The following is a 27379-nucleotide window of genomic DNA, read 5'->3' on the forward strand; positions in this document are numbered from 1 at the left end:
TTCGGTTCCTCGCTCCAGCGTTCGGATATTTCCGGAAGCACTTCTCCCTGCTCCTTGAACTCGGTTATTTCCGTGAAGTTGGTTCGGCTCCTGGGCCGCCAGTGCTCCGGAAGTACTCTGCTGTGTGTTTGCCTGGGTTCGATAAGAATAGTTATTAAAAGTTTTGTGGGAAACTGCCGACCTGGTGGAACTGCCGCGTCCAGTCCATAAGTCGGCTTTTGAATGAGGGAAGTACATAGTTTCGGTTAGGTTAATATGTTGTGAAAGGTTTGCCAAATTCTTGCTTCAGTTGACAAATCTGCGCCCAGGATTGAATCCGACATCGAATGTTTTTCGGTAAAGAAACGTTACATGAAGTTTAAAGAAATCCCGCGCTGGTGACGACGAGACATAGAGTATTTTGGACTTGAAATGCGATGTCTGGCCATTTATCTGGCTGGCTCATTGCTGATGTGAAGAGAACCGCTAATTTTCCCAATGCTGCATCGCCAGTCTGCTTACACCGGGGTAATCCGACGACAATACAGAACGGGAAGGCTGCCAAGCGTTAAGAACTTAAGTATGTAAATACCTTCAAGAGGCGAATGCATATTAAAATATAAACCTCTTCTATAAATTCGCTACAATAGTTGGGTAAACGAAGACAGCCTTGCTCTCCTTTATAAAGTGTTTTTTATATCAGTCAATTAAAACTAATTGGGCTAGATCTCCCACCAATTGAAGACATTCCCTTCGTCCTTTGTGTTCACCAGCCCACACATAAAATTAACTTATTTTCACACTTTCCCAGTTCTGAAGAAGGATATTTGACCTGAAACGTTAATAATAATTTTCTCTCTCCATTGATGCTATCTGGCCTGCTGCATCATACCAGTGCCCATGAAGTGACTGTGATGAAGTTCTTTGAGCGATTGTCATGGCCAGAAACAACTCCTGCCTAACAAGGACCTGTGCTGCTGCAATTTGCCTTTTACAATTTCACTGGCTCCCCACTTGGCCTTGGATCGCCTGGACGATAGCAATTTCTACGTCAAGTTGCAGTTTACAGCTCAGCGTTCAAAGCCATCATAACCTCAGTTCTAATCAACAAGCTCTAAAACATGGGCCTCTGTACCTCCCTCTACAACTAGATCCTTGTCTTCCTCACTGGGAGACCATAGTTTGCTGATGATACAAAGATTGGAGGTGTAGTGGACAGTGAGGAAGGTTTTCAAAGCTTGCAGAGGGACTTGGACCAGTTGGAAAAATGGGCTGAAAAATGGCAGATGGAGCTTAATACAGACAAGTGTGAGGTATTGCACGTTGGAAGGACAAACCAAGGTAGAACATACAGGGTTAATGGTAAGGCACTGAGGAGTGCAGTAGAACAGAGGGATCTGGGAATACAGATACAAAATTCCCTAAAAGTGGTGTTACAGGTAGATAGGGTCGTAAAGGTGTATAAGGTGAGGAGTAAAGATGTATATTGATGAGGTTGTATAAGGCCGAATCTGGAGTATTGTGTTCAGTTTTAGTCACCAAATTACAGGAAGGATATCAATAAGGTTGAAAGAGTGCAGAGAAGGTTTACAAGGATGTTGCCAGGACTTGAGAAACTCAGTTACAGAGGAAGGTTGAATAGGTTAGGACTTACTCGGAAGGTGCAGATTCTTTATGGGTTGAGCTAAGAAATTGCAGGGGTAAAAGGACCCTGATGGCAGTTATTTATAGGCCTCCAAACACCTGCAGTGATGTGGACTACAAATTACAACAGGAAATAGAAAAGGCTTGTCAGAAGGGCAGTGTTATAATAATTGTGGAGGATTTTAACATGCGAGTGGATTGGGAAAATCAGGTCGGCACTGGATCTCAAGAGAGAGAATTTGTAGAATGTCTGCGAGATGGCTTTTTAGAACAGCTTGTTGTTGAGCCCACTAGGGGATCGGCTGTACTGGATTGGGTATTGTGTAATGAACCGGAGATGATTAGAGAGATTGAGGTGAAGGAACCCTTCGGAGGCAGTGATCATAACATGATTGAATTCACTGTGAAATTTGAAAAAGAGAAGCCGAAATCTGATGTGTCAGTATTTCAGTGGAGTAAAGGAAATTACAGTGGCATGAGAGAGGAACTGGCCAAAGTTGACTGGAAAGGGACACTGGCGGGAAAGACGGCAGAGCAGCAGTGGCTGGAGTTGATGCGAGAAGTGAGAAGCTGCAAGACAGGTATATTCCAAAGAAGAAGAAATTTTCGAATGGAAAAAGGATGCAACCCTGGTTGACAAGATAAGTCAAAGCCAAAGTTAAAGCAAAGGAGAGGGCATACAAGGAAGCAAAAATTAGTGGGAAGACAGAGGATTGGGAAGTTTTTAAAACCTTACAAAAGGAAATTAAGAAGGTCATTAAGAGGGAGAAGATTAACTATGAAAGGAAGCTAGCAAATAATATCAAAGAGGATACTAAAAGCTTTTTCAAGTATATAAGACAGGTGAGAGTAGATATAGGACCAATAGAAAATGATGCTGGAGAAATTGTAATGGGAAATAAGGAGATGGCGGAGGAACTGAACGAGTCTTTTGCATCAGTCTTCACTGAGGAAGACATCAGCAGTATACCGGACGCTCAAGGGTGGCAGGGAAGAGAAGTGTGCGCAGTCACAATTACGACAGAGAAAGTACTCAGGAAGCTGAATAGTCTAAAGGTAGATAAATCTCCCGGACCAGATGGAATGCACCCTCGTGTTCTGAAGGAAGTAGCTATGGAGATTGCGAAGGCATTAGCGATGATCTTTCAAAAGTTGATAGATTCTGGCATGGTTCCGGAGGACTGGAAGATTGCAAATGTCACACCGCTATTTAAGAAGGGGGGCAAGGAAGCAAAAAGGAAATTATAGACCTGTTAGCTTGACATCGGTGGTTGGGAAGTTGTTGGAGTCGATTGTCAAGGATGAGTTACAGAGTACCTGGAGGCATATGACAAGATAGGCAGAACTCAGCAAGGATTCCTTAAAGGAATATCCTGCCTGACTAACCTATTACAATTTTTTGAAGAAATTACCAGTAGGCTAGACAAGGGAGATGCAGTGGATGTATATTTGGATTTTCAGAAGGCCTTTGACAAGGTGCCATAGATCTTTTTTTCGTCTTTTTCGTGGTACTAGGCAAGGATGTCCTCTTAGTCCTTTACTATTCAATATCGCCCTTGAACCTTTAGCAATTGCTATCCGCAACTCGCCCAATATTTTTGATATTACCCGCGGAAACGAAATACATAAATTATCACTATATGCAGATGATTTGTTGTTATACATCTCTGATCCGGAGAAGTCAATTCCTGCTAATGTAGGTTTGTTGGCTCAATTTAGTAATTTTTCTGGTTACAAATTGAATCTTAATAAGAGTGAATTATTCCCCCTAAATAAGCAGGTACCTATTTATTGGACATTTACCATTTAAATTGGTTACTGATTCATATATATATTTAGGGATAACAATTACGAAAAAGTATAAAGACTTATTTAAAGCTAATTTTTTTACCTTTAATTGATCAGATTAAACTTTTGTTTACTAAATGGTCACCAATCTCTTTGTCTTTGATTGGTCGGAGTAATGCTATTAAGATGATCATTTTGCCCAAATTTCTATATGTATTTCAATCGGTTCCAATTTTTATCCCAAAATCTTTTTTCGATAATGTAGACTGAAAAATTTCCTCATATATATGGCAGAACAAAAATCCTAGGTTAGGTAAAAGGTATTTACAGAAATCTAAAAAGGAGGGGGGGCTCGCCCTCCTGAATTTTAGATTCTATTATTGGGCAATTAATATTCGATATTTAAAATTTTGGTTACGAGATTTGGATGTATTTTTAAATCCACATTGGGTAAATCTTGAATGTAATTCATTAAAAGGGTTTTCTTTGGGTTCAGTTTTAGGAACTTCGCTTCCTTTTACTACTTCTAAATTCTATACACAAATGAATAATCCAATAGTTAAGCATACTTTACGTATATGGTTTCAATTCTGAAGATTTTTTGGGTTTAATCAATTTATTTTAGCAAGTCCTATTATATCTAATTTCCTTTTTCAACCTTCCACTATGGATCAAGCTTATTTTGTTTGGAAAACCAAAGGTATAATACGTTTTCGTGATATATTTTTGGATAATTGTTTCATGTCTTTTGATCAACTTTCTAATAAATATAACTTACCCAGATCTCACTTTTTTAGATATCTACAGATTAAAAGTTTTTAATTTGTTTCGCCTAATTTTCCACACCCATATCCAATGGACACTTTGGAAAAAATTTTAGATTTAAATCTTTCTCAGAAAAGTGTTGCAGCAATTATATATTTATGAATTTATGTCCTGATGTTTCCAATAAAATTAAAGCTGATTGGGAAAGCGAACTTAAGATTATTATACCGATTGAAAAATGGAAAAAAATTCTTCAATTGGTTAATTCATCCTCTGTATGTGCTAAACATGTGTTGATACAGTTTAAAGTAGTGCACTGGGCTCATATGTCCAAAGATAAACTATCTCGTTATTACTCTTATATTAATCCAATATATGACAGATGTCATTTCGAGATAGCTTCTTTATCCACATGTTTTGGTCATGTCCTTTGTTGGAACAATATTGGAAAGATATTTTTGACATTATTTCAACGGTTTTGAATATAGATTTACAACCTCATCCAATTACTGCTATTTTTGGATTACCAATGATAGATTCAATTTATTTAACCTCTTCAGCACGCAGGATGATTGCATTACTTACTTTAATGGCTAGAAGATCCATTTTGCTGAATTGGAAAGAGATTAACCCTCCTACTGTATTTCATTAGTTTTCACAAACTATGGTGTGTTTGAATTTGGAAAAAAATAGAAGTGCAGTTTATGACCCTTCCATTAAATTTGAAAAAATTTGGAGGCCATTCATTCAGCATTTTTATTTGATGTAATTTGACCATTTCCAAACTTATTTTATTTCTCTGTACTGTTGGTTGAGAGGAATGGAGTCGTTGACACTAAGGTTTTCTTCTTTCCCATTTTAAAGTTGTTAGAATTGCCCAAGTCTTTTAGTTTAGTTGACTAATTCTGTTTGGTTTTTTTTTTGGGATGGTTTTTTTTTTCTATTTTTTTTCCTTTTTCATGATTTTCTTCTTTTTTTTTTGCCCTGTATTATTCATTGTTATTCTACACGATTGGGAGCTTTGTCAATTTATACTATTTGGTCTTATAATTATTCATTTTAAGTGCAACAATGTATCTCCTACTATTTGTATTATTACTATGTTATGTTTTCATTCTATGAAATTAATAAAAAGATTGAAAAAGAAAAGAAAGGCAAGGTGCCACACATGAGGCTACTTAACAAGATAAGAGCCCATGGAATTACGGGAAAGTTACATACGTGGATAGAGCGTTGGCTGATTGGCAGGAAACAGAGAGTGGGAACAAAGGGATCCTATTCTGGTTGGCTGCTGGTTACCAGTGGTGTTCCACAGGGGTCCGCGTTGGGGCCGCTTCTTTTTACATTGTACATCAACGATTTGGATCATGGAATAGATGGCTTTGTGGCTAAGTTTGCTGACGATAGTGGAGGGGCCGGTAGTGCTGAGGAAACGGAGAGTCTGCAGAGAGACTTGGATAGATTGAAAGAATGGGCAGAGAAGTGGCAAATGAAATACAATGTTGGAAAGTGTATGGTTATGCACTTTGGCAGAAGAAATAAACAGGCAGACTATTATTTAAATGGGGAAAGAATTCAAAGTTCTGAGATGCAACGGGACTTGGGAGTCCTTGTACAGAATACCCTTAAGGTTAACCTCCAGGTTGAGTCGGTAGTGAAGAAGGCGAATGCAATGTTGGCATTCATTTCTAGAGGAATAGAGTATAGGAGCAGGGATGTGATGTTGAGGCTCTATAAGGCACTGGTGAGACCTCACTTGGAGTACTGTGGGCAGTTTTGGTCTCCTTATTTAAGAAAGGATGTGCTGACGTTGGAGAGGGTACAGAGAAGATTCACTGGAATGATCCGGGAATGAGAGGGTTAACATATGAGGAATGTTTGTCCGCTCTTGGATTGTATTCCTTGGAGTTTTGAAGAATGAGGGGAGACCTCATAGAAACATTTCGAATGTCGAAAGGCATGGACAGAGTGGATGTGGCAAAGTTGTTTCCCATGATGGGGGAGTCTAGTACGAGAGGGCATGACTTAAGGATTGAAGGGCACCCATTCAGAACAGAAATTCAGAGGGTGGTGAATTTATGGAATTTGTTGCCATGGGCAGCAGTGGAGGCCAAGTCATTAGGTGTATTTAAGGCAGAGATTGATAGGTATCTGAGTAGCCAGGGCATCAAAGGTTATGGTGAGAAGGCCGGGGAGTGGGACTAAATGGGAGAATGGATCAGCTGATGATGAAATGGTGGAGCAGACTTGATGGGCTGAATGGCTGACTTCTGTTCCTTTGTCTGATGGTCTTATGGTCTTACTCCCTGGAGCATAGAAGAATGAGGGGAGATTTGATAGAGGTATATAAAATTATGATGGGTATAGATAGAGTGAATGCAAGCAGGCTTTTTCCACTGAGGCAAGGGGAGAAAAAATCCAGGGGGCGTGGGTTAAGGGTGAGGGGGGAAAAGTTTAAAGGGAACATTGGGGGGGCTTCTTCACACAGAGAGTGGTGGGAGTATGGAATGAGCTGCCAGACGAGGTGGTAAATGGGGGTTCTTTTTTAACTTTTAAGAATAAATTGGACAGATACATGGATGGGAGGTGTATGGAGGGATATGGTCTGTGTGCAGGTCAGTGGGACTAGGCAGAAAATGGTTCGGCACAGCCAAGAAGGGCCAAAAGGTCTGTTTCTGTGCTGTAGTTTTTCTATGGTTTCTATGGTCAGAAATAACATCTCCTTGCTAACAATGAACATTGGCACATTTCAAGGGTGCGTACCTTGTCCACTGGTCTACACTCTATACTCATGAACGTGTGGCTAGGCACAGCTCAAACACCATCTAAAAATTGCTGACAACCTTACTATTGGCAGAATTTGAGATGGTGACGAGGAGGCATAAAGGGACAAAACAGATCAGGTGGTTAAGTGGTGTTGCAACAAGGACCTTGTACGGAATATCAGTAAGATCAAGGAATGGACAAGGAGAAGTCAAGGGAACACACACAATTGATGATGCAATTACAAAGAAGGCATGACAACGGCTATATTCCATCAGGAGTTTGAGGAGACTTGGTATGTCACCAAGGATGCTTGCAAATTTCTACAGTGTACCATGGAGAGCATTCTGACTACTGTAGTTGCGTCACCATTTTGTACAGAGGGGCCACTGCAGGAATGGAAAAAGTGGCAGGAAGTTGTAAACTCAGCCAGCTCCATCATGGCACAAGTTTTCCCAGGGTTGAGGACATCTTCAAAAGGCGATACCTCAAAAAGTCGGCATCAATCATTAAAGACTCCCATTGCCCAGGACATGCCCGATTCTCATCGCTGCCGTTATGGAGGAGATAAAGACACCCACTCAACATCACAGGGGCAGCTTTTCCTTCACCATCAGATTTCTGAATGGACAATGAACCCATGAACATGACCTTACTACTTTTTTCCCCTCTGTCATTGCACTACTTATTGTAATTTATAGTTTTTAATTATTATGTATTAGAACGTACCATTGCTGCAAAACAACAGAATTCACGACATATGACAGTGATATTTAACCTGATTCTGAAGTCTTTAGAGTTAGAAGCTAGAGGAAAAACCTAATTTAAGATTCAATGTTTATAAGTACAAGAATAGAGAGAGTTGCAGCAACTTGTAAATTCAGCCAGCTCCATCATGGGCACCAGCCTCCCCAGCATCAAGGGCATCTTCAAAAGGCGATGCCTCAAAATGGTGGCATTCATTATTGAGGACCAGAGTCCTGGAGAATTGCACACCTAGGGTTTAAAACTAATTAGTAAGGATGGGTTCAACAATTGGAAACATATGGCTAAAGTGAAGGAGAAGTTACAGAAGTTTTCAGAATGAAAAAGAAGATTAAGAGTTAAGAAAGGGATCAAAATTTTAGGTAATTATAGAGACAAAATTGGAAAGGATAGTGAATACAGGACAGAAGACATTAATGTGAAACCATGCAGCGAATGTAATAAGGTAGATGATTTTGTAGCATAGTTAGAAATTGGTAGGTATGAGCATCACAAAGTCATAATTAAATGAAGATCACAACTGGGAGTTTAACATACAAGGTTAAGAACGTAAGAAATAGGAGCAGGAGTAGGCCACCTGGCCCATTGAACCTGCTCCGCCATTCAATAAGATCATGGCTCATCCGGCCATGGACTCATCTCCACCTACTTACCTTTTCCCCATAACCCTTAATTCCCCTACTATGCAAAAATCTATCCAACCATGTCTTAAATATATTTACTGAGGGAGCCTCCACTGCTTCATTGGGCAGAGAATTCCACAGATTCATCACTCTCTGGGAAAAGCAGTTCCTCCTCATGTCGGCCCTAAACCTACTCCCCCAAATCTTGAGGCTATGTCCCCTAGTTCTAGTCTCACCCACCAGTGGAAACAACTTCCCTGCCTCTATCTTAGCTATCCCTTTCACAATTTTATATACTTCAAAAAGATCTCCTCTCATTCTTCTGAATTCCAGCGAGTACAGTTCCAGGCAACTCAATCTCTTCTCATATGTTAACCCCATCACCTCTGGAATCAACCTGGTGAATCTTCTCTGAACCGCCTCCAAAGCCAGTATATCTTTCCTCAAGTAAGGAGACCAAAACTGCACGCAGTACTCCAGATGTGTCTTGACCAGTACCCCATACAGTTGCAGCATAACCTACCTGCTCTTAAATTCAATCCATGTAGCAATGAAGGCCAACATTCCATTTGCCTTATTGATAGCCTGCTGCACCTGCAAACCAACCTTTTGTGATTCATGCACAAGCACTCCCAAGTCCCTCTGCAGAGCAGCATGCTGTAATTTTTTTTTACCATTTAAATAATAATCTGCTCTTTCATTTTTCCTTCCAAAGTGGATGACCTCACATTTACCAACATTGTACTCCATCTGCTGGACCCTTGCCCATCTACTTAACCTATCTATATCTCTCTACAGACTTTCTGTATCCTCAGCACAATTGCTTTTCCACTCAATTTAGTATCATCAGCAAACTTAGATACACTATACTTGGTCCCCTCTTCCAGATCGCTAATGTATATTGTGAACAGTTGCGGGACCAGCACCAACCCCTGTGGCACACCGCACACCACTGATTGCCAACCAGAGTAACACCCATGTATCCCAACTTTCTGCTTTCTATTAGTTAACCAATCCGCTATCCATGCTGATACATCAACCCCAACTCTCATGCAGCCTTATCTTATGGATAAGTCTTTAATGCGGCACCTTATCAAATGTCTTCTGGAAATCGAAGTGAATAATGTCCATCTGTTCCCCTCTATGCACTGCGCTTGTTATATCCTCAAAGAACTCCAGTAAGGTCACATGTCATATTGAAAAGAAAAATTGAAATAAAATCCTTAGAAATGACATAGGATCAGAAGATGTAGAATCTGTGGGTAGAATTAAGAAACTGCAAGGGTAGAAAGACCCTGAACAGTAACCTGGATATTGGGTACAAATTACAACATGACTTAGAAAAGCCATGTAAAAAGGGCAATGTTAAATGGTCATTAATTGGATTTAAATATACAGATAGATTGGGAAATGAGGTTGGTGCTGGATCCCAAGGGAGGGAATTTGTAGAATGCCTACAAGTCAGCTTGTGGTTGAGCGCACTAGGGAAAAGTAAATTCTGCATAGAATGTTGTGTAATGAACCAGATCTGATTAGGGAGTTTAAGGTAAAGAAGCCCTTAGAAGGCAGTGATCATTATATGAAAAAATTCACCCTGCAGTTTGTGAAAGGGAAGATAAAATTGGATGTTTTGTTATTACAGTGGAGGAAAGGAAACTACAGAGACAGGAGAGAGGAGCTGCCCAACGTTGATCGGAAGGGAACACCATCAGGGATGATGGCAGAACAGCAATGGCTGGAGTTTCTGGGAGCAATTTGGAAGATGCAGGTTAGGTTAATCTCAAAGATGAAGAAGCATTCTAAAGGGACAATGAGGCCAGCTAACAAGGGAAGCCAAAGACAGCCAAAAGCAAAAGAGAGGGCATACAATATAGCAAAAACTAGTGGGAAGCTAGAGGATTGGGAAGCTTTTAAAAATCAACAGAAGGCAACAAAAAAAAGTAAAAAGATTAAATATGAGGGTAAGCTAGCCGATAGTATAGGAAACACGAGGAATTCAGCAGATGCTGGAAATTCAAGCAACACACATCAAAGTTGCTGGTGAACGCAGCAGGCCAGGCAGCATCTCTAGGAAGAGGTACTAGTCGACTTTTCAGGCCGAGACCCTTCGTCAGGACTAACTGAAGGAAGAGCTAGTAAGAGATTTAAAAGTGGGAGGGGGAGGGGAGATCCAAAATGATAGGAGAAGACAGGAGGGGGAGGGATGGAGCCAAAAACTGGTCAGGTGGTTGGCAAAAGGGATATGAGAGGATCATGGGACAGGAGGCCCAGGGAGAAGGAAAAGGGGGAGGGGAGAAAACCCAGAGGATGGGCAAGGGGTACAATCAGAGGGACAGAGAGAGACAAAGGAGAGTGAGAGAAAGAATGTGTGTATATAAATAATGGATGGGGTACGAGGGGGAGGTGGGGCATTAGCGGAAGTTAGAGAAGTCAATGCTCATGCTATCAGGTTGGAGGCTACCCAGACGGAATATAAGGTGTTGTTCCTCCAACCTGAGTGTGGCTTCATCTTTACAGTAGAGGAGGCCATGGATAGACATGTCAGAATGGGAATGGGATGTGGAATTAAAATGTGTGGCCACTGGGAGATCCTGCTTTCTCTGGCAGACAGAGCGTAGGTGTTCAGCAAAATGATCTCCCAGTCTGCGTCGGGTCTCGCCAATATATAGAAGGCCACATTGGGAGCACCGAACACAGTATATCACCCCAGCCGACTCACAGGTGAAGTGTCACCTCACAGGTGAAGTATAGGAGAAAGTTTTTTTTAAGATATATAAATAGTAAAAGAGAGAGGCAAGAATGGACATTGGACCACTAGAAAGTGATACTGGAGAGGTAGTAATGAGGGACAAAGAAATAAAGATGAACAGAATCAGTATTTTGCATCATTCTTCCCTATGGAAGACACCAGCAGGATGATGGAATGTTGGTGCGTAGGTGAGTGTACCTGCAACTGCTAAGGAGATGCTTAGAAAGCTGTATGACTTGAAGGTGGATAAGAAAGGGATGACCATGGTAATGGAATTATATTATAGACAACCCAATTGTCAGCAGGGGCAGCATTTACAGAGAGATCACAGACTGTTACAAGAAACATAAGGTTGTGATAGTAGGCAAATTTAGCTTTCCACGTATTGACTAGCACTTCCATACTGTAAAAGGGCTGGATGGGATAGAGTTTGTGATATATGTTTAGGGAAGTTTCCTTAATTAATATATAGAGGGCCCAACACGAGTGACTGTGATACTGGATCTCCTATTAGGGAATGAGACAGGGCAGGTGACAAGTGTGTAGAGGAATCCTTTGGACATAATGATCATAATGCCATTAGTTTCAAGATAATTATGGAGAAGTATAGGTCTGATTCTTGGGTAGAATTCTAAATTGGAGAAAGGTCAATTTTGATGGTATCAGGAAGTATTTGGCAAGTGTGGATTGAGACAGGCTGTTTTCTGGCAAAAGATGTACTTGGTAAGTGGGAAGCCTTCAAAAATGAAATTTTGAGAGTATGGAGTTTGTATGTCCCTGTCAGAATAAATGGCAAGGTTCACAGGTGAGGGAATCTTGGTTTTTGAGAGATTTTGAGGCCCTGATTAAGAAGGAGGTGCATAGCAGGTATATGCAGGAAAGAACAAATTAAGAACTTGAGGAGCATAAGAAATTCAAGAGAACATCTAAGTGAGAAATCAGGAGGGCTAAAAGAAGGCATGAGGTTGCTCTAGCAGATAAGGTGAATGAGAATCCCAAGGGCTTCCACAGATATATTAGGAGCAAAAGGATAGCAAGGGACAAAAAGATCAGTGGTCACCTGCGCATGGAGCAAAAGAGATGGGAGAGATCTTAAATGGATTTTTTGCACCTGTAATCACTCAAGAGACAGGCAAAGAGTCTATAGCAGTGAAGCAAACCAGCAGTGAGGTCATGGACCCTACACAGATTACAAAGGAAGAGGTGCTTGCTGTCTTGAGGAAAATTAGGACGGATAAATCCCCAGGGCCTGACAAGGTACTTCCTCAGACCTTGTGGGAGGTTAGTGCAGAATTGCGGGGATCCCAGCAGAGATTTTTAATATGTCCTTAGCCACGGGTGAGGTGCTGGAGGATTGGAGTTTAGCTACTGTTGTTCTGTTATTTAAGAAAGATTCTCAGAATAAAATGGTAAATTATAGGCTGGTAAGCCTAAAATCAGTAGTGGGTAAATTATTGGAAGGTGTTCTAAGGGACGATATATATAAGTATTTGGATAGACAGGGACTGATATGGGATAGTTACCATGGCTTTGAGCATGGTAGATTGTGTCCAACTTATCTTTTTCTAAGTTTTTTAAGGAAGCTACCAGGAAAGCTGATGAGGGAAAGGTGGTGAATGTTGTCTACATGGTCTTCAGCAAGGCCTTTGAGAAGGAGGTCGGTCAAAAAGGTTCAGTCTCTTGGCATTCTTGATTAGGTAGTTAATTGGATTGGTGCGTGGCCAAGTGGTCTAGTGACCTGAAGGTCACTAGTTCAAGCCTCAGCTGAGGCAGTGTGTTGTGTCCTTGAGCAAGGCGCTTAACCACACATTGCTCTGCAATGACACCAGTGCCAAGCTGTATCAGCCATAGTGTCCTTCCCTTGGATAACATTGGTGGCGTGGAGAGGGGAGACTTGCAGCATGGACAACTGCAGGTCTTCCATACAACCTTGCCCAGGCCTGCACCCTGGAAACCTTCCAAGGCACAAATCCAAGGACTCATGAGACTAACGGATAATAAATATATATATAAGTTAATTGGATTGGACATTGGCTTTGTAAAAGAAACCAGAGAATAATAATAGATGGTTGCCTCACCAACTGGAGGCTTGTGAAAATTGGACAGCCACAGGGATAGGTGTAGGGTCTGTTGTTATGTCATCAATATCAATGATCTGGATGATAATGTGGTAAATTGGATCAGCAAATTTGCAGATGATACTAAGATTTGGGGTGTAATGAACAATGAGGAAGGCAATCATGGTTGGCAGCGGGATCTGGGCCAGCTGGAAAAATGGGTTTAAAAATGGCAGATGGAATTTAATGCAGATAAGTGTGAGGTGTTTCATCTTGGGAGGACAAACCAGAGTAGGACTTACACAATAAACAGTAAGGCAATGAGGTGTGCAGAGAGATCGTGGAATACAGATCCATAATTCCTTGAAAGTGTTGTCACAATACATAGGGTCATGGAGAGATTTTGGCACATTGGCCTTCATAAGTCAAAGTACAAAGTACAGCAGTTGGGATGTTATGTTGTTCTATTAGACATTGGTGAGATCTAGTTGGGAGTATTGTGCCCAGTTCTAACTATCTAGAGGAAAGATATCAATAAGATTGAAAAAGTGCAAGAGAAAATTCACAAAGACAAGAAAATCTGCAGATGCTGGAAATCCAAGCAACATACACAAAATGCAAGGGAACTCAGCAGGCCAGGCAGCATCTATGGAAGAGAGTAAACAGTTGATGGGTCTTGATGAGGGGTCTCGCCCGAAATATCAACAGTTTAATCTTTTCCATAGATGCTGTTTGGCCTGCTGTGTTCCTCCAGCATTTTGTGTGTGTTGCTGAGAAAAGATGTTACTGGGACTTGAGGACCTGGGTTCTAAGGAAAGGTTGAATAGGTTAGTACTTTATTCCCTAGAATATAGAAGATTGAGGGGAGATTTAATGAAGGTATACAAAATTATGAAGGTATAGATAGGTTAAATGCAAACAGCCTTTTTCTATTGAGGTTGGGTGAGACCAGTAGTAGAGGTCACAGGTTAAGGGTGAAAGATGAAATGTTTAAGGGGAACTTCTTCACTCAGAGGCTGGTGAGAATGCGAAATGAGCTGCCAGTGGAAGTGAATGCAAGTTTGGTTTCAACATTTAAGAGAAATTTGGGTAAGTACATGGATAGGAGGGGGATGCTCTAAATACTTACACACATATATAGGTTAGATCCAAGAGTCAGTGGATGTTGTTTACTTTGATTTTCATGAGGCCGTTGGACAAGATGCCATACATGAGGCTACTAAACAAGATAACAGCCGCTGGTACTAGCAAGATTGGCTGACTGGCAGGAGCAAAGAGTGGGAATAAATGGAACCTTTTTAGTTGGCTGCCAGTGACAAGTGGTGCTATTTTCATGTTATATGTCAATGGTTTGGATGGTGGGATTGATTTGATGGCTTTTGGGCCAAGTTTGATGATACAAAGATAGGTGGAGGGGTAGTCTGTGTAGAAGAAGCAGGGAGTCTGCAGAAGGCCCAAATTGGGAGTGTGGGCAAAGAAGTGGCAGATGAATTTCGGTGTAGGGAAATGTATGGTAATACACTTTGCCAGAAGGAATATAATCATAGACTATTTTCTAAATGAGGAACATATTCAGAAATTGGTTGTGTAAAGGTATTTGAGAGTCTTATTGCACGATTCCCAAAAGGTTAACTTGCACGTTAAGTCCGTAGTAAGGAAGGCAAATGCAATGTTACCATTCATTTTGAGAGGCTTAGAATATAAAAGCAAGGATATAATACTGAGGCTGTACAAGGCATTGGTCAGACAGCACCTAGGAGTATTGCGAGCAGTTTTATTTATTTATTGCGATACAGCATGGAATAGGCCCTTCGAGAGGGGCTGCCCAGCAAACCCCAATTTATCCACTGCCTAATCATGGGGCAATTTACAATGACCCATTGATTTACTAACCGGTACGTCTTTGACAGTGGGAGGAAAATGGAGCTCCTGGAGGAAATCCATGCATTCCATGTAGACTTCTTACAGATTATGCCAGAATTGAACTCTGATCTTCGATGCCCAAGCTGTAATACTGTCGTGCTAACTGCTACACTACATGGCACAAAAGGATGTGCTGGCATTGGAGAGAGTCCAGAGGAGGTTCATGAGAATGATCCCAGGAATGAAAGAGTTGATGTTTGAGGAGCGTTTGATGGCTTTGGGCCTGTACTCATAGGAATTTAAAGAACGAGGATGATCTCATTGAAATTTACTGAATATTGAGTGGCCAAGATGGAATGGACACTGAGAGGATGTTTCCAGAGGGCAAAGCCTCAGAATAAGGCACTCCTTTAGAAAAGAGATGAGGAGGAATTTCTTCAGCCAGTGGGTGGTGAATCTGTGGAATTCATTGCCACAGACAGCTGTAAAAGCTGTGTTTGGGTATATTTAGAGTGGAAGTTGATAGGTTCTTGATCAGAAAGGTTGTCAAAGTTTACAGGAAAAGGCAGCAAAATGGAGTTGAGTTAAAATATATCAGCCATGATCAAATGGATGGGCTGAATGGCTCAATCCTGGTGTTGTGTCTTATGAGAATTAAAATAAAATATAGTATACTATTGGTCTGTTTCTGACATCAGTCAATGTTTAAAAGCACGACAGTTGTAAAACAAAACATAGTGGGCACATATCTGTAATAACACAACACTGCTTCACATTGAACTGATACTGTACAGTATTCAACAAATGGTGACTGGTCTGTCAGCAGACAACACAGGAGACCTCATAGAAACATTTCGAATGTTAAAAGGTATGGACAGAGTGGATGTGCAAAGTTGTTTCCCATGATGGGGGAGTCTAGTACGAGAGGGCATGACTTTAGGATTGAAGGGCGCCCTTTCAGAATAGAAATGCGAAAAAATTTTTTTAGTCAGAGGGTGGTGAATCTATGGAATTTGTTGCCATGGGCAGCAGTGGAGGCCAAGTCACTGGGTGTCTTTAAGGCAGAGATTGATAGGTATCTGAGTAGCCAGGGCATCAAAGGTTATGGTGAGAAGGCGGGGCAGTGGGACTAAATAGGATAAAACGGATCAGCTCATGATAAAATGGCGGAGCAGACTCGATGGGCCGAATGGCCTACTTCTGCTCCTTTGTCTTATGGTCTTATGGAGTTAAGAGGCAGCAGCTCAACTTGAGATACAGCTAATTGGGTTGGTGCCTTATAGTTCAGCAACCCAGGTTAAGTCCTGATCTCTCTGTGAAGGTAGGTTTCCACCAGTTGCTCCTGTTTCCTCCAACATTCCAAAAATGGGTCGTTATATTGGCCTGAATGGTAGAACCTAGAGGATGGAGGGATAGCAAAATGGGACTAGTGAAATTGTGTTTGATGGTGTAAAGGACCTGTCTGGGCTGTATGACTCCATTGCATTCTCAGTCAACTAATAAAAACTATAGAATTGCTTTCCATCTGCATGCCTCCATCCTGTCAGGACATTGGACACAGTTTGCCCTCATCCATCCTGAAAAATTATGGTACTTCCTAACAGTATGCTTTGTTTGGGTATCTCCCAAATTGTGCCTGTCTTTCATAAGAGTTGTATTTGGACAGCGGCTAGGGGGAGGTTGGTAATTCAAATTATCTTATAGTCTGTAATGCTCCTGAAATTGCATTTAATGACAGAAATAGATCTCTGCCGAGGAATACTGTGCCCAAGTGTTATAATGGTAATTCCTCACCATTAGGATTATACATTGAAAGGTGTATTCAGCAGTACCGCATCCTAGAATTATAGTGAATTACCTGTACCCACTTGTATAGCACTCTCATGAGTGCCCTCTGCACCATCGTTACTGCTATTATAGTGACAATCTTCTGTCTCCCAGTAATGTGCAAATTTACAGTGACAGTATGTACCCATTTTAACAACATCCATTTTTGGTAGACCTGGCAGATATTTATTTCTGACAAGTGCAAGGTGGTGTATTTTGGGAAGTCACATTGGGATTTTCAGTAAATAGTAGGATGCAGGAATGTTGGTGGACAGTGGGATATTGAGAATCAGGTCCATTATTTTCCGAAAGTTGCAACATAGTTATAGCAGCACGTGGCACGCTCACCTTCATAGATCAGGGCATCACCATAGAAGTTGGGATATTAAGTTGCAACTTTACAGAGTGTCACATGTAGTTCGAGTGACCGCCGCATTCCGGAAAAGATGTGGTTTTGCTGGATAGTGCACAAGTTATTCACCAAGATTTTGCCTAGAATTGACGACTTTAATCATGGTGAGAGATTGGAAAGCTGGGTGTATTTTCCCAAGAGTGATATGGGTTGAAAATACAAAAGGTATAAATAGGTTGGAAGAAAACCTTTTCCTCGTGAATGGGCTATCAAAACATGAGGGCATTGATTCAGGTAAGCAGGAGTTGTCCACACTTTGAAATAATATCTAGAATTTGCTGCCAGAAGACGTTCTGGAATCAGTTTACAGTCACTGATTTAAGAGACATTTGGGCAACTGAATTGGCATAGCAATGCAGATATGGACAAATGGGATGGGTGTAGATGGGCAAACTGGTTGGCATGCATATGGTGGTCAAAGTACTCATTTACAGTGGCATGCAAAGGTTTGGGCACCCCTGATCAAAATTTCTGTTACTGTGAATAGCTAAGCAGGTAAAAGATATGATTTCCAAAAGGCATAAAGTTAAGGATGACCCATTTCTTTAAAATTTTAAGCAAGAAAATGTTCTTATTTCTATCTTTTACAGTTCCAAAATAACAAAAAAGAAAAAGGGCCCGAAGCAAAAGTTTGGGCACCCTGAATGGCAGTATTTAGTAACACCCCCTTTAGCAAGTATCACAGCTTGTAAACACTTTTTATAGCCAGCTAAGAGTCTTTCAATTCTTGTTTGGGGGATTTTCACCCATTCTTCCTTGCAAGCGGCTTCTAGTTGTGAGATTCTTGGGCTGTCTTGCATGCACTGCTCTTTTGAAGTCTATCCACTGTGACGAGAATACACATAAATTAAGATGTTTGCTGGCCTGGGCTTGCACCAGTGGCATCAGCAGTGTCCTGTCCTCAGGGGAGGGAGAGATAAGGAACAATGAAGCAGCATTTGGAGATGTTAATGAAGGAGCCATCAGTCTGGGTATTGTCAAGATCGGCTCTCCCTTTGAACCCTGAACTGTTTGAAGTGATGGACAGGCGATACCCCAGCAGGGGGATAAAAAGGGATAAGTTCGCTAAGGCAGGTCACACATGACACCCGAGGTAATGAGACCCTGGAAGCGGTGCGCCTCTCACAAGTCAGTGGGAAGTACCGGGCCATAAACGCACAGGGTCATAAACGCACAGGGTGGAAAGGTACGATCAGCGGGAACCCGGTGTGTGTCCACCCTCGCTTGGGTGCCGGGTTCACTGCAGAGGATCGACCGCATCTGGAGGAGGGGTCACAGTCGGTGACCTCAGGTGACATCACAAAGGACTCGCCCGAAAGCTACTTGTGAGCAATATCGCCGGTCTGTGAGTGGAAGCCGTGTCTGAATGATCAGTCGTTCCCGTTCTCTCTCTCCTTCCCCCCACATTGTCCATCGTCATGGCAACGATTACTGCGAACTGAACTAAATTGAACTGGACTTTGTGTCACTTTGAAATTGGTCATTTACCCCTAGACAACGATAGAGCTTGATTGATGCCATTATCTTAATTCTGTGCACATGTGTGTTTATCATTACCGAACTGTTGCATTTATTATCCTTTTGATTACTGTGTTGCTTGTTTCTTTAATAAAACTTTCTTAGTTCTAGTAATCCAGACTCCAACTGAGTGATCCATTTCTGCTGGTTTGGCAACCCAGTTACAGGGTACGTAACACCACAGATTCTCGATGATGTTTAGGTGAGGGGACTGTGAGGGCTATGGCAAAACATTCAGCTTGTGCCTCCTGAAGTAGTCTATTGTGGATTTTGAGATGTGTTTACTTTTACTTTATACTTTATTGTTGCCAAACAATTGATGCTAGAATGCACGTTTGTACAATCATCATGGCAATACTTGATTCTGCGCTTCACTTTCCCTGGATAGTAAATATTAAAAATTTAAATTATAAATCATAAATAGAAAATAGAAAAGGGGGAAGTAAGGTAGTGCAAAAAAAAACCGAGAGGCAGGTCTGGATATTTGGAGGGTACGGCCCAGATCCCGGTCAGGATCCGTTTAGCAGTCTTATCACAGTTGGAAAGAAGCTGTTCCCAAATCTGGCCGTCCAAGTCTTCAAGCTCCTGAGCCTTCTCCCGGAGAGAAGAGGGACGAAAAGTGTGTTGGCTGGGTGGGTCGTGTCCTTGATTATCCTGGCAGCACTGCTCCGACAGCGTGCGGTGAAAAAGTGAGTCCAAGAATGGAAGATTGGTTTGTGTGATGTGCTGGGCTGTGTTCAAGATCTTCTGCAGCTTCTTCTGGTCTTGGACAGGACAACTTCCATAACAGGTTGTGATGCACCCTAGAAGAATGCTTTCTACGGTGCATCTATAAAAATTAGTGAAGGTTTTAGGGGACAGGTCAAATTTCTTTAGCTTTCTCAGGAAGTAAAGGCGCTGGTGGGACTTCTTGGCAATGGACTTTGCTTGGTTGGACCAAGTCAGGTCATTTGTGATATTGACCCCGAGGATTTAAAGCTTTTGACCTGTTCCACTTGCGCACCACCGATGTCAATGGGGTCGTGCGGTCCGCTACTCCTTCTGAAGTCAACAAGCAATTCCTTCGTCTTTTCGTCTTGCTGACGTTGAGAGATATGTTATTGTCTTCGCACCATGCCACCAGGTTCTTAATTTCCTCTCTATACTCAAACTCATCATTACCCGAGATACAGCCCACAATTGTGGTGTCATCAGCAAACTTATGTATAGAGTTAGATGGAACTTGGCTACACAATCATAGGTGTACAGTGAGTACAGCAGGGGGCTGAGTACACAGTCTTGTGGGGCACTGGTGCTCGGAGTGATTGTAGAGGAGTGCTTGTCCCCTATTTTTACAGCCTGGGTCCTGTCTGTGAGGAAGTTGAAGATCCAGCTGCAGATCTGAGTGCTGAGGCCCAGGTTCTGGAGCTTAGGAATCATTATTAGGATTTTAGGATTTTTTTTTTTGCTTTTGGTGCCCAAACTTTTGCTTCGGGCCCTTTCCCTTTTTTGTCATTTTGAAACTGTAAAAGATAGAAATAAAAAAGTTTTCTTGCTTAAAATATTAAAGAAACATGTTTAGGATCATGATCCTGTTGTAGAAACCATCCTCTTTTCTTTTTCAGCTTTTTTACAGACGGTGTGATGTTTGCTTCCAGAATTTACTGGTATTTAATTGAATTCATTCTTCCCTCTAGCAGTGAAATGTTCTCCGTGCCACTGGCTGCAACACAAGCCCAAAGCATGATCGATCCACCCCCACGCTTAACAGTTGGAGAGGGGTTCTTTTCATGAAATGCTGCACCCTTTTTTCTCCAATCATACCTTTGCTCTTTGCGGCCAAAAAGTTCTATTCAAAAGGTTCAAAGGAACATCTAAATAAGCCTGATGCATTTTGGAAACAAGTCCTGTGGACATGAAGATAAAATAGAACTTTTTTTGTTCCCCCTCATGTTACCCCTAAACTTTGGCCCTTTAACTCTCAACTCATGTCCTCTTGTTTGAATCTCCCCCACTCTCAATGGAAAAAGCCTATCCACGACAACTCTATCTATCCCCCTCATAATTTTAAATACCTCTAGCAAGTTCCCCCTCAACCTTCTGCGTGCCAAAGAATAAAGACGCAACTTGTTCAACCTTTCTCTGTAACTTAGGAGATGAAACCCACGCAACATTCTAGTAAATCTTCTCTGTACTCTCTCAATTTTGTTGACATCTTTCCTATAATTCAGTGACCAGGACTGTACACAATACTCCAAATTTGGCCTTACCAATGCCTTATACAATTTCAACATTACATCCCAACTCCTGTACTCTGATTTTAAAGGCCAGCATACCAAAAGCTTTCTCCACCACCCTATCCACATGAGATTCCACCTTCAGGGAACTTTGCACCATTATTCCTAGATCCCTCTGTTCTACTGCATTCTTCAATGCCCTACCATTTATCATGTATGTCCTATTTTGGTTAGTCCTACCAAAATGTAGCACCTCACATTTATCAGCATTAAATTCCATCTGCCATCTTTCAGCCCACTCATCTAACTGGCCTAAAGCTCTCTGCAAGCTTTGAAAACCTACTTCATTATCCACAACTCCACCTATCTTAGTATCATCTGCATACTTACTAATCAATTTACCACCCCATTATCCAGATCATTAATATGTATGACAAACAACATTGGACCCAGTACAGATCCCTGAGGCACACTGCTAGACACCGGCCTCCAATCTGACAAACAGTTATCCACCACTACTCTCTGGCGTCTCCCATCCAGCCACTGCTGAATCCATTTTACTACTTCGATATTCATACCTAATGATTGAACCTTCCTAACTAACCTTCCGTGTGGAACTTTGTCAAAGGCCTTACTGAAGTCCATATAGACAACATCCACCGCTTTACCCTCATCAACTTTCCTAGTAACCTCTTCAAAAAATTCAGTAAGATTTGTCAAACATGACCTTGTTTCCAAAATGCATCAGGCTTGTTTAGATGTTCCTTTGCAAACTTCTGATGCTGAATTTTGTGGTGAGGACACAGGAAAGATTTTCTTCTGATGACTCTTCCATGAACATCATACTTGTGCAGGTGTCACTGCACAGTAGAACAGTGCACCACCATTCCAGACTGCTAAATATTCCTGAAGGTCTTTTGCAGTCAAACGGGGCTTTGATTTACCTTTCTAGCAATCCTATGAGCAGTTCTCTCGGAAAGTTTTCTTGGTCTTCCAGACCTCAACTTGACCTCCATCGTTCCTGTTAACTGCCATTTAATTACATTATGAACTGAGGAAACAGCTACCTGAAAACGCTTTGCTGTCTTCTTATAGCCTTCTCCTGCTTTGTGGGCATCATTTATTTTAATTTTCAGAGTGCTAGGCAGCTGCTTAGAAGAACCCATGGCTGATGATTGTTGAGACAAGGTTTGAGGAGTCAGGGTATTTCTAAAGCTTTGAAATTTGCATCACCTGGCCTTTCCTAATGATGATTGTGAATAAGCCATAGCCCTAACAAGCTAAATAAGGTCTTAGACCTTAGTATAAGTTATCTGAGAGCTCAAATCTCTTGAGGCACCCAAACATTTGCATGGTGCTTCTTTTCTTTTTTTTCCCACTCTAAAATTGTACAAAACAAAAATAATACACTAATCTTGCTTAAAATGTTGAGAAGAATGTTTCATCTTTAACTTGATGACTTCTGGAGATCAGTTCATCTTCTACTCACTTAACTATTCACAGTAACACAAATATTGACCAGGGGTGCCCAAACTTTTGTATGCCACTGTATAAACACCATGCTTAAAATTGGGTTCAAACCCTTGTCACTGGAGTTTAGAGGGAACATCACAACTATTGAGCCCTGATGAAGGGTTCCGGCCCGAAACGTTGACTGATCGTTTCCATGGATGCTGCCCAACCTGCTGAGTTCCTCCAGCGTGTTGTATCACAACTATTGCAGCAGCCTTATCTACATGACTGTGCACAAGTTAGTCTGTATGTCTGTCTGTGAGTGAGAGAGAGAGAGAGAGAGAGAGAGAATGTATGTGTGTATGTATGTATGTATATATACATATACACACACACACACACGTTCCTGGCTTGTGCTCATTTGTCTTTGTGCATGTCCCCCCGTGCCAGTTCAGTGTGCATGCCTGTATTAAAAATTAAGCTGCAGAAATTCCCAGAAGTTATTCACAACAAACTACAAAGGAAATTGGGTACCAGACATTCAACCTGCTAAAGTTTTTATTGAATGATTATTTTTTTGGAAAACCTGAAGGCTGTCATTCTCTGGATTTTTATAAGCAGTCCCTTGCTCTCCCATTAATGGCAACTTTTGTTGTGGCACCACAAACATCTCTATTCTGTTTTCACACAAACCTAGTGCAGCAATACTAAAACAGTCTCTTGTCCGATTCCAAGAGCCTGCTATAATGGTGACTGCACTTAGAAACAAAATTAAAATCGGAACTTTTCACTTAAATTTATGCAGCAAAAATATTCATATCTTCATGTCAGAATAGTGTCGTCGACCTGTTCCATTGAGTCTGCCTGGCTAGCGAGCTTCTTCAAGCTTCTTCGATAACTTTCAGTCAATAGATCCAAACTTGCAGTATCAAGAATTTTAGAAATACTCTGTAGTGAAAGAAAACAAAAAGTTTACTTTTCACTGTTTTTTAAGTACATGGAGTTTTCAAATCTTAAGAAGTTCAACAGCAATTTATTTCTAAAGTGATTAAAAAATAGAGAAAAGGCAAGCACATGTAGGAGAGGGAATGGGGCTTGTTTGCTACTGTTGTTTCATTGTTCTGCTGAGCATTGTGGGTGTGCTCTGTTGGTGCCGGAATGTGTGGCAACACTTGTGGGCTGCCCCCAGCACACTCTTGGGTGTTTTGGTTGTTAACACAATCAACACATTTCACTGCATATTTTGATGTACACATGATAAATAAACTTGAATCTTCAACAGGTCACAGCACTCAGTAATCTAGAGACCATACTCCTGTTTGATCCTTGTGTGTTTCAAATCTCAATCTATTGATTCAAATTTGAATATACTCAAGTGAATAAACAGCAGCAGGCCTTTAAGAAAGAGAATTCCAAAGATTTTACCAAGAAATTTCTCATCCCAGCCTTTCATGGTAAAAGCTCTCCTTCTCAACTGTGCTTTCCAATTCCAAAATATCCTGCTCAGAGGAAGCAGCTTCCTTCTATGAGCTTGCCAGTCTTCATGTTGACATACTGCAGCAAGTACAGGTTAATCATACTTGCTCATTATTTCTGGGACGATTTTCCCAGTGCAGATATCAATCTAGTGAACTGTGCTATACCCACACCAAGGCAAGTGTATCCTTCCTTCAGGCCTGAGACTTTTCAAAATACTGTGATGAGCAAAATCGTAAAGTTAATGTTCATTTAATGTCGCCTCATTCTTTTGATCATACAAATGAATTACACCAAAGTCAATCAGAAAATAAATATGAGGCCTTGGGTATTAGGAGAAAATTTAGAGAAAAGTACTCGGATACTGAAGATACACGTGGTATACAGTGACATCATAGCATGATGTAGGCATTTGATCTGCTCAGGCAATCCCTGAAGGAATGCAATCAAATACTAGCCTCCCCAGTTGGGTAGATTACCAGACTTCACCAAACTTCTGATGTTGTACAAGTCATTGAGAGATAGAGGCTGGAAATAGGCCCTTTAACCCAGTGAGTCCATGACAACTATCAAACCTAATTTTTCACATTCATCTTTCCCTAACCCATTTTATTATCCCCACATTCCCATTAAATCTGCCCCTACCCCAACCAAAGACTCTACTATTCCCCTCCACACTAAATTGAAGATTTGTTACTGAAGATTTGCCACAGGATGCAAATGTTGGTAACCTTGCGTTGAATTTTTGCCTGCTTTTTGTTGTTCAATAATACAGAAACAATACAAATTTGGGGTGATATTACAATAGGGTCAAAGACTGATATCTCCCTCTGTACCGTATCGCTGCTCACCCTCCCCCACGCAGCCTAGATATGATTTAACCAGCAGGCTGCGTGGACTACATGACAGTATATGATTTAAGGCTAAATCTCCAAGGTCAATTCCTGTTGGTCAAAGTTAAGAATTAGTTAATGACTAAAAGGAGACAAAACTAATATACAAGACCAATTCACACATGCCTGACCCTATTAAAATATTCTCGAAAGACAAAGAGATTCATTTGTTCACAAAAGTCAAGCAAGAAATCCTTTCCAATAGACAATATTCTTTCCACAGAGGGTAAATATTTAATACATTCCACATACCTGATACAACTCCTCTCCTTCCCTTAACCTCAGCAGGCTGACAATGGCTTGTTCACTGTATGCCCGCACACTGGTGTTTTTGTCTTTCGTATTATCCAGCAAGGCTTTCAGGATCGGTTTGATTATCTGAGAGTCGAGCTGGTTCGAAGTGTTTTTAGTACACAACCAGATCATCTTCTCTGCCACTAGTTTCACATCACTTGATGAATTCTGTAAACTCTGCAAGGCAAGAATTAGTGTTGAGTATCGATCAATAGACCAAAAACTATTTATGCAAGAGCACTTCAAATTGATGATGATGATGTTGACTCAGGCCTGACAGGCTAGCGTTGGGCATTTTTATGCCTTACAAAGCGTGGATTAGAGACCATGAGGCACGCCACTCCTCACACAGACATTCCACAGTACAATATGTTTCTCTATTTTACCAGGTCGAGTTGCGAGCTCAACACTCAACCCAGCACAGATGGAAAGCGTACTCGGGAACAGCCTGACTGGATTCGAACCCAGAAACCTCCGTTCTGGACTCCGGCACTGATCTCACTGTGCCACCAGCCGACTTCAAATTAAATATTTAATATTCATCAGTTGAAAAGATTACATGAATTATTTTATCTTAGCCCTTTTCCTTATCCTTCACTATTAAACTTCATTCCCAGTGTCAGCTATCATCGTCAACCATTTTGGTCTTGTTCTTTAAACCTACGCCCCCTGCTTCTTTTCACATGTAGAAAGCAAGAATCTCATTCAAATGCCGGTTCATACTTCACACCTTCCCTTCCCAAATTCCACCCAATTTGCTCCCCTCTACTAGTAGCTGTCCTTAGCAAAGTCCTTAACCTTTAGAAATAAGTGTAGTTACTGGGTTTTAGATTTAGTAAACTAGAATCTATTACATCACATAGGTGTGAGGTTTGTTATTTCTAAGGCTTTTGGTATCTTTATAAATGACAAACCATACAAGATAATGCATTTTTTTTTAACAGTGAAACAGACTTTGAAAATAAGATTCTGAGTTGCAATTCATTTGTCCAGAGGGCGCAGAGAGTGAGATCTACAACAGCACATCGTTCCCCTCCCCTCTCCAAGTATAAAGCACTTTGATACAGGTCCAATGTCCATATTAAATTGTATTTGAACGCTCTATCCACTCCAATTCTTATGAAATAGTTCCTTCTGTTTTGCACACAACTGCTCATTCCAATTGCCTCCCCATGCAGGACAAGCTTATAGTGCCCCATCCCCTCAAATTCAGCTTGCACTGTCAATGGATTGTCCTCTGCAATGTGATACACCACCCTCCTCTTTCAGCACTGAGGATGATCATTTCATCTTGTCCAGTCATCCAGTACCACCGATAGCTATTCCTCTTCTCACAGCACCTTCCTATCCAAACTGTCATCCAGGACCCTAACTTACTGACCTCTGATTTAGTACACTTCACCTGGTTCTTATGATGCGGCCTCTCCTACACTGAGCGAAAATGCAGTCTGGATAACCACTTTGCAGAACATCTTCATTCAGTCTCTAATTCTCTATCCCCCTCCCACTGTTCCCTCTTGGCCTTTTACACCGGTTCCATTAAGCTCAAGAAAAACCACCTCATTTTCCATCTGGGCATGTTACACTTTCCAGATCCAACAATAAGTTTAATAATCTCCACAGACTGGTCATTCCAGCAACTCTTACATTTCCACCATTCAGATCAGTTTATCTCTTCCTTCTTGTTAATATCCTTCCAGTTACAGATCTCTAGACAAGCCTTTCAATGTCCATTAGCTTTTGTCACTCTGGACAACTCCACAGGGAATTTCATTCCTCCTGCTCTCCACTCCATCTTAGACCTTCTGTTCTCTTTGCCTTTTTCTCTTTATCTATAACTCATTTTACCTACTACCTTTTCCCAATTTCTGATCAAGAATCACTAACTTGAAATGGTTAATTTTTCCTCGTTCCAAGGACGTTGCCTGAGTAAATTGGTTTATTATTGCTACCAAGGTACAGTGTTTTATGTGGCATCCATTTCATTACAACAATGCATTGCGGTATTGCAAGGAAAACAGTAAGAGAATGCAGAACAGCGTTGCTGTTAGAGAAAGTGCAGTGCAGGCAGACAAGAAGGTGCAAGCACTACAACGAGGTACACTGAGCTCATGAGTTCATCTTTTCATACTAAGAGCCATTCAATTGTTTGATAACAGCAGGATAGAGCTGTTGCTGAGCCTGGTTGTATGCGTTTTCAGGCTTTCATATCTTCAGCTCGAAACTTGTATCATTTTCTACCTTATTTTCCATCATTAACACTGAGGAGTATTCTTCAATGGACTTATTAGGTTT

At 41.3% G+C, this 27379-nt stretch overlaps 1 protein-coding gene and 1 long non-coding RNA gene across 3 annotated transcripts in view; one reads left to right on the forward strand and one right to left on the reverse strand.

Moving 5' to 3' along the window:
- Positions 1–28: 28 nt before the first annotated feature.
- LOC134342599 (uncharacterized) lies at positions 29–27308 on the forward strand. The gene is made up of 3 exons (XR_010017048.1): positions 29–559; positions 9970–10095; positions 25474–27308. It is a non-coding gene; the product is annotated as an uncharacterized LOC134342599 (long non-coding RNA).
- Positions 22536–27379, reverse strand: part of gcn1 (GCN1 activator of EIF2AK4) — a 178227-nt gene continuing 173383 nt past the window's right edge. For both annotated transcript variants that reach the window (XM_063040918.1, XM_063040917.1), the window contains 2 exons: positions 25043–25261; positions 22536–23369 (listed from right to left, as the gene is read on the reverse strand). In XM_063040918.1, coding sequence (XP_062896988.1) covers positions 23244–23369; positions 25043–25261 — 345 coding nt within the window. In that variant the 3' untranslated portion in view covers positions 22536–23243. The remainder of the gene's footprint in view (positions 23370–25042; positions 25262–27379) is intronic.

This window comes from Mobula hypostoma, chromosome 2 (assembly GCF_963921235.1).
Source record: "Mobula hypostoma chromosome 2, sMobHyp1.1, whole genome shotgun sequence".
Lineage (NCBI taxonomy): Eukaryota > Metazoa > Chordata > Chondrichthyes > Myliobatiformes > Myliobatidae > Mobula > Mobula hypostoma.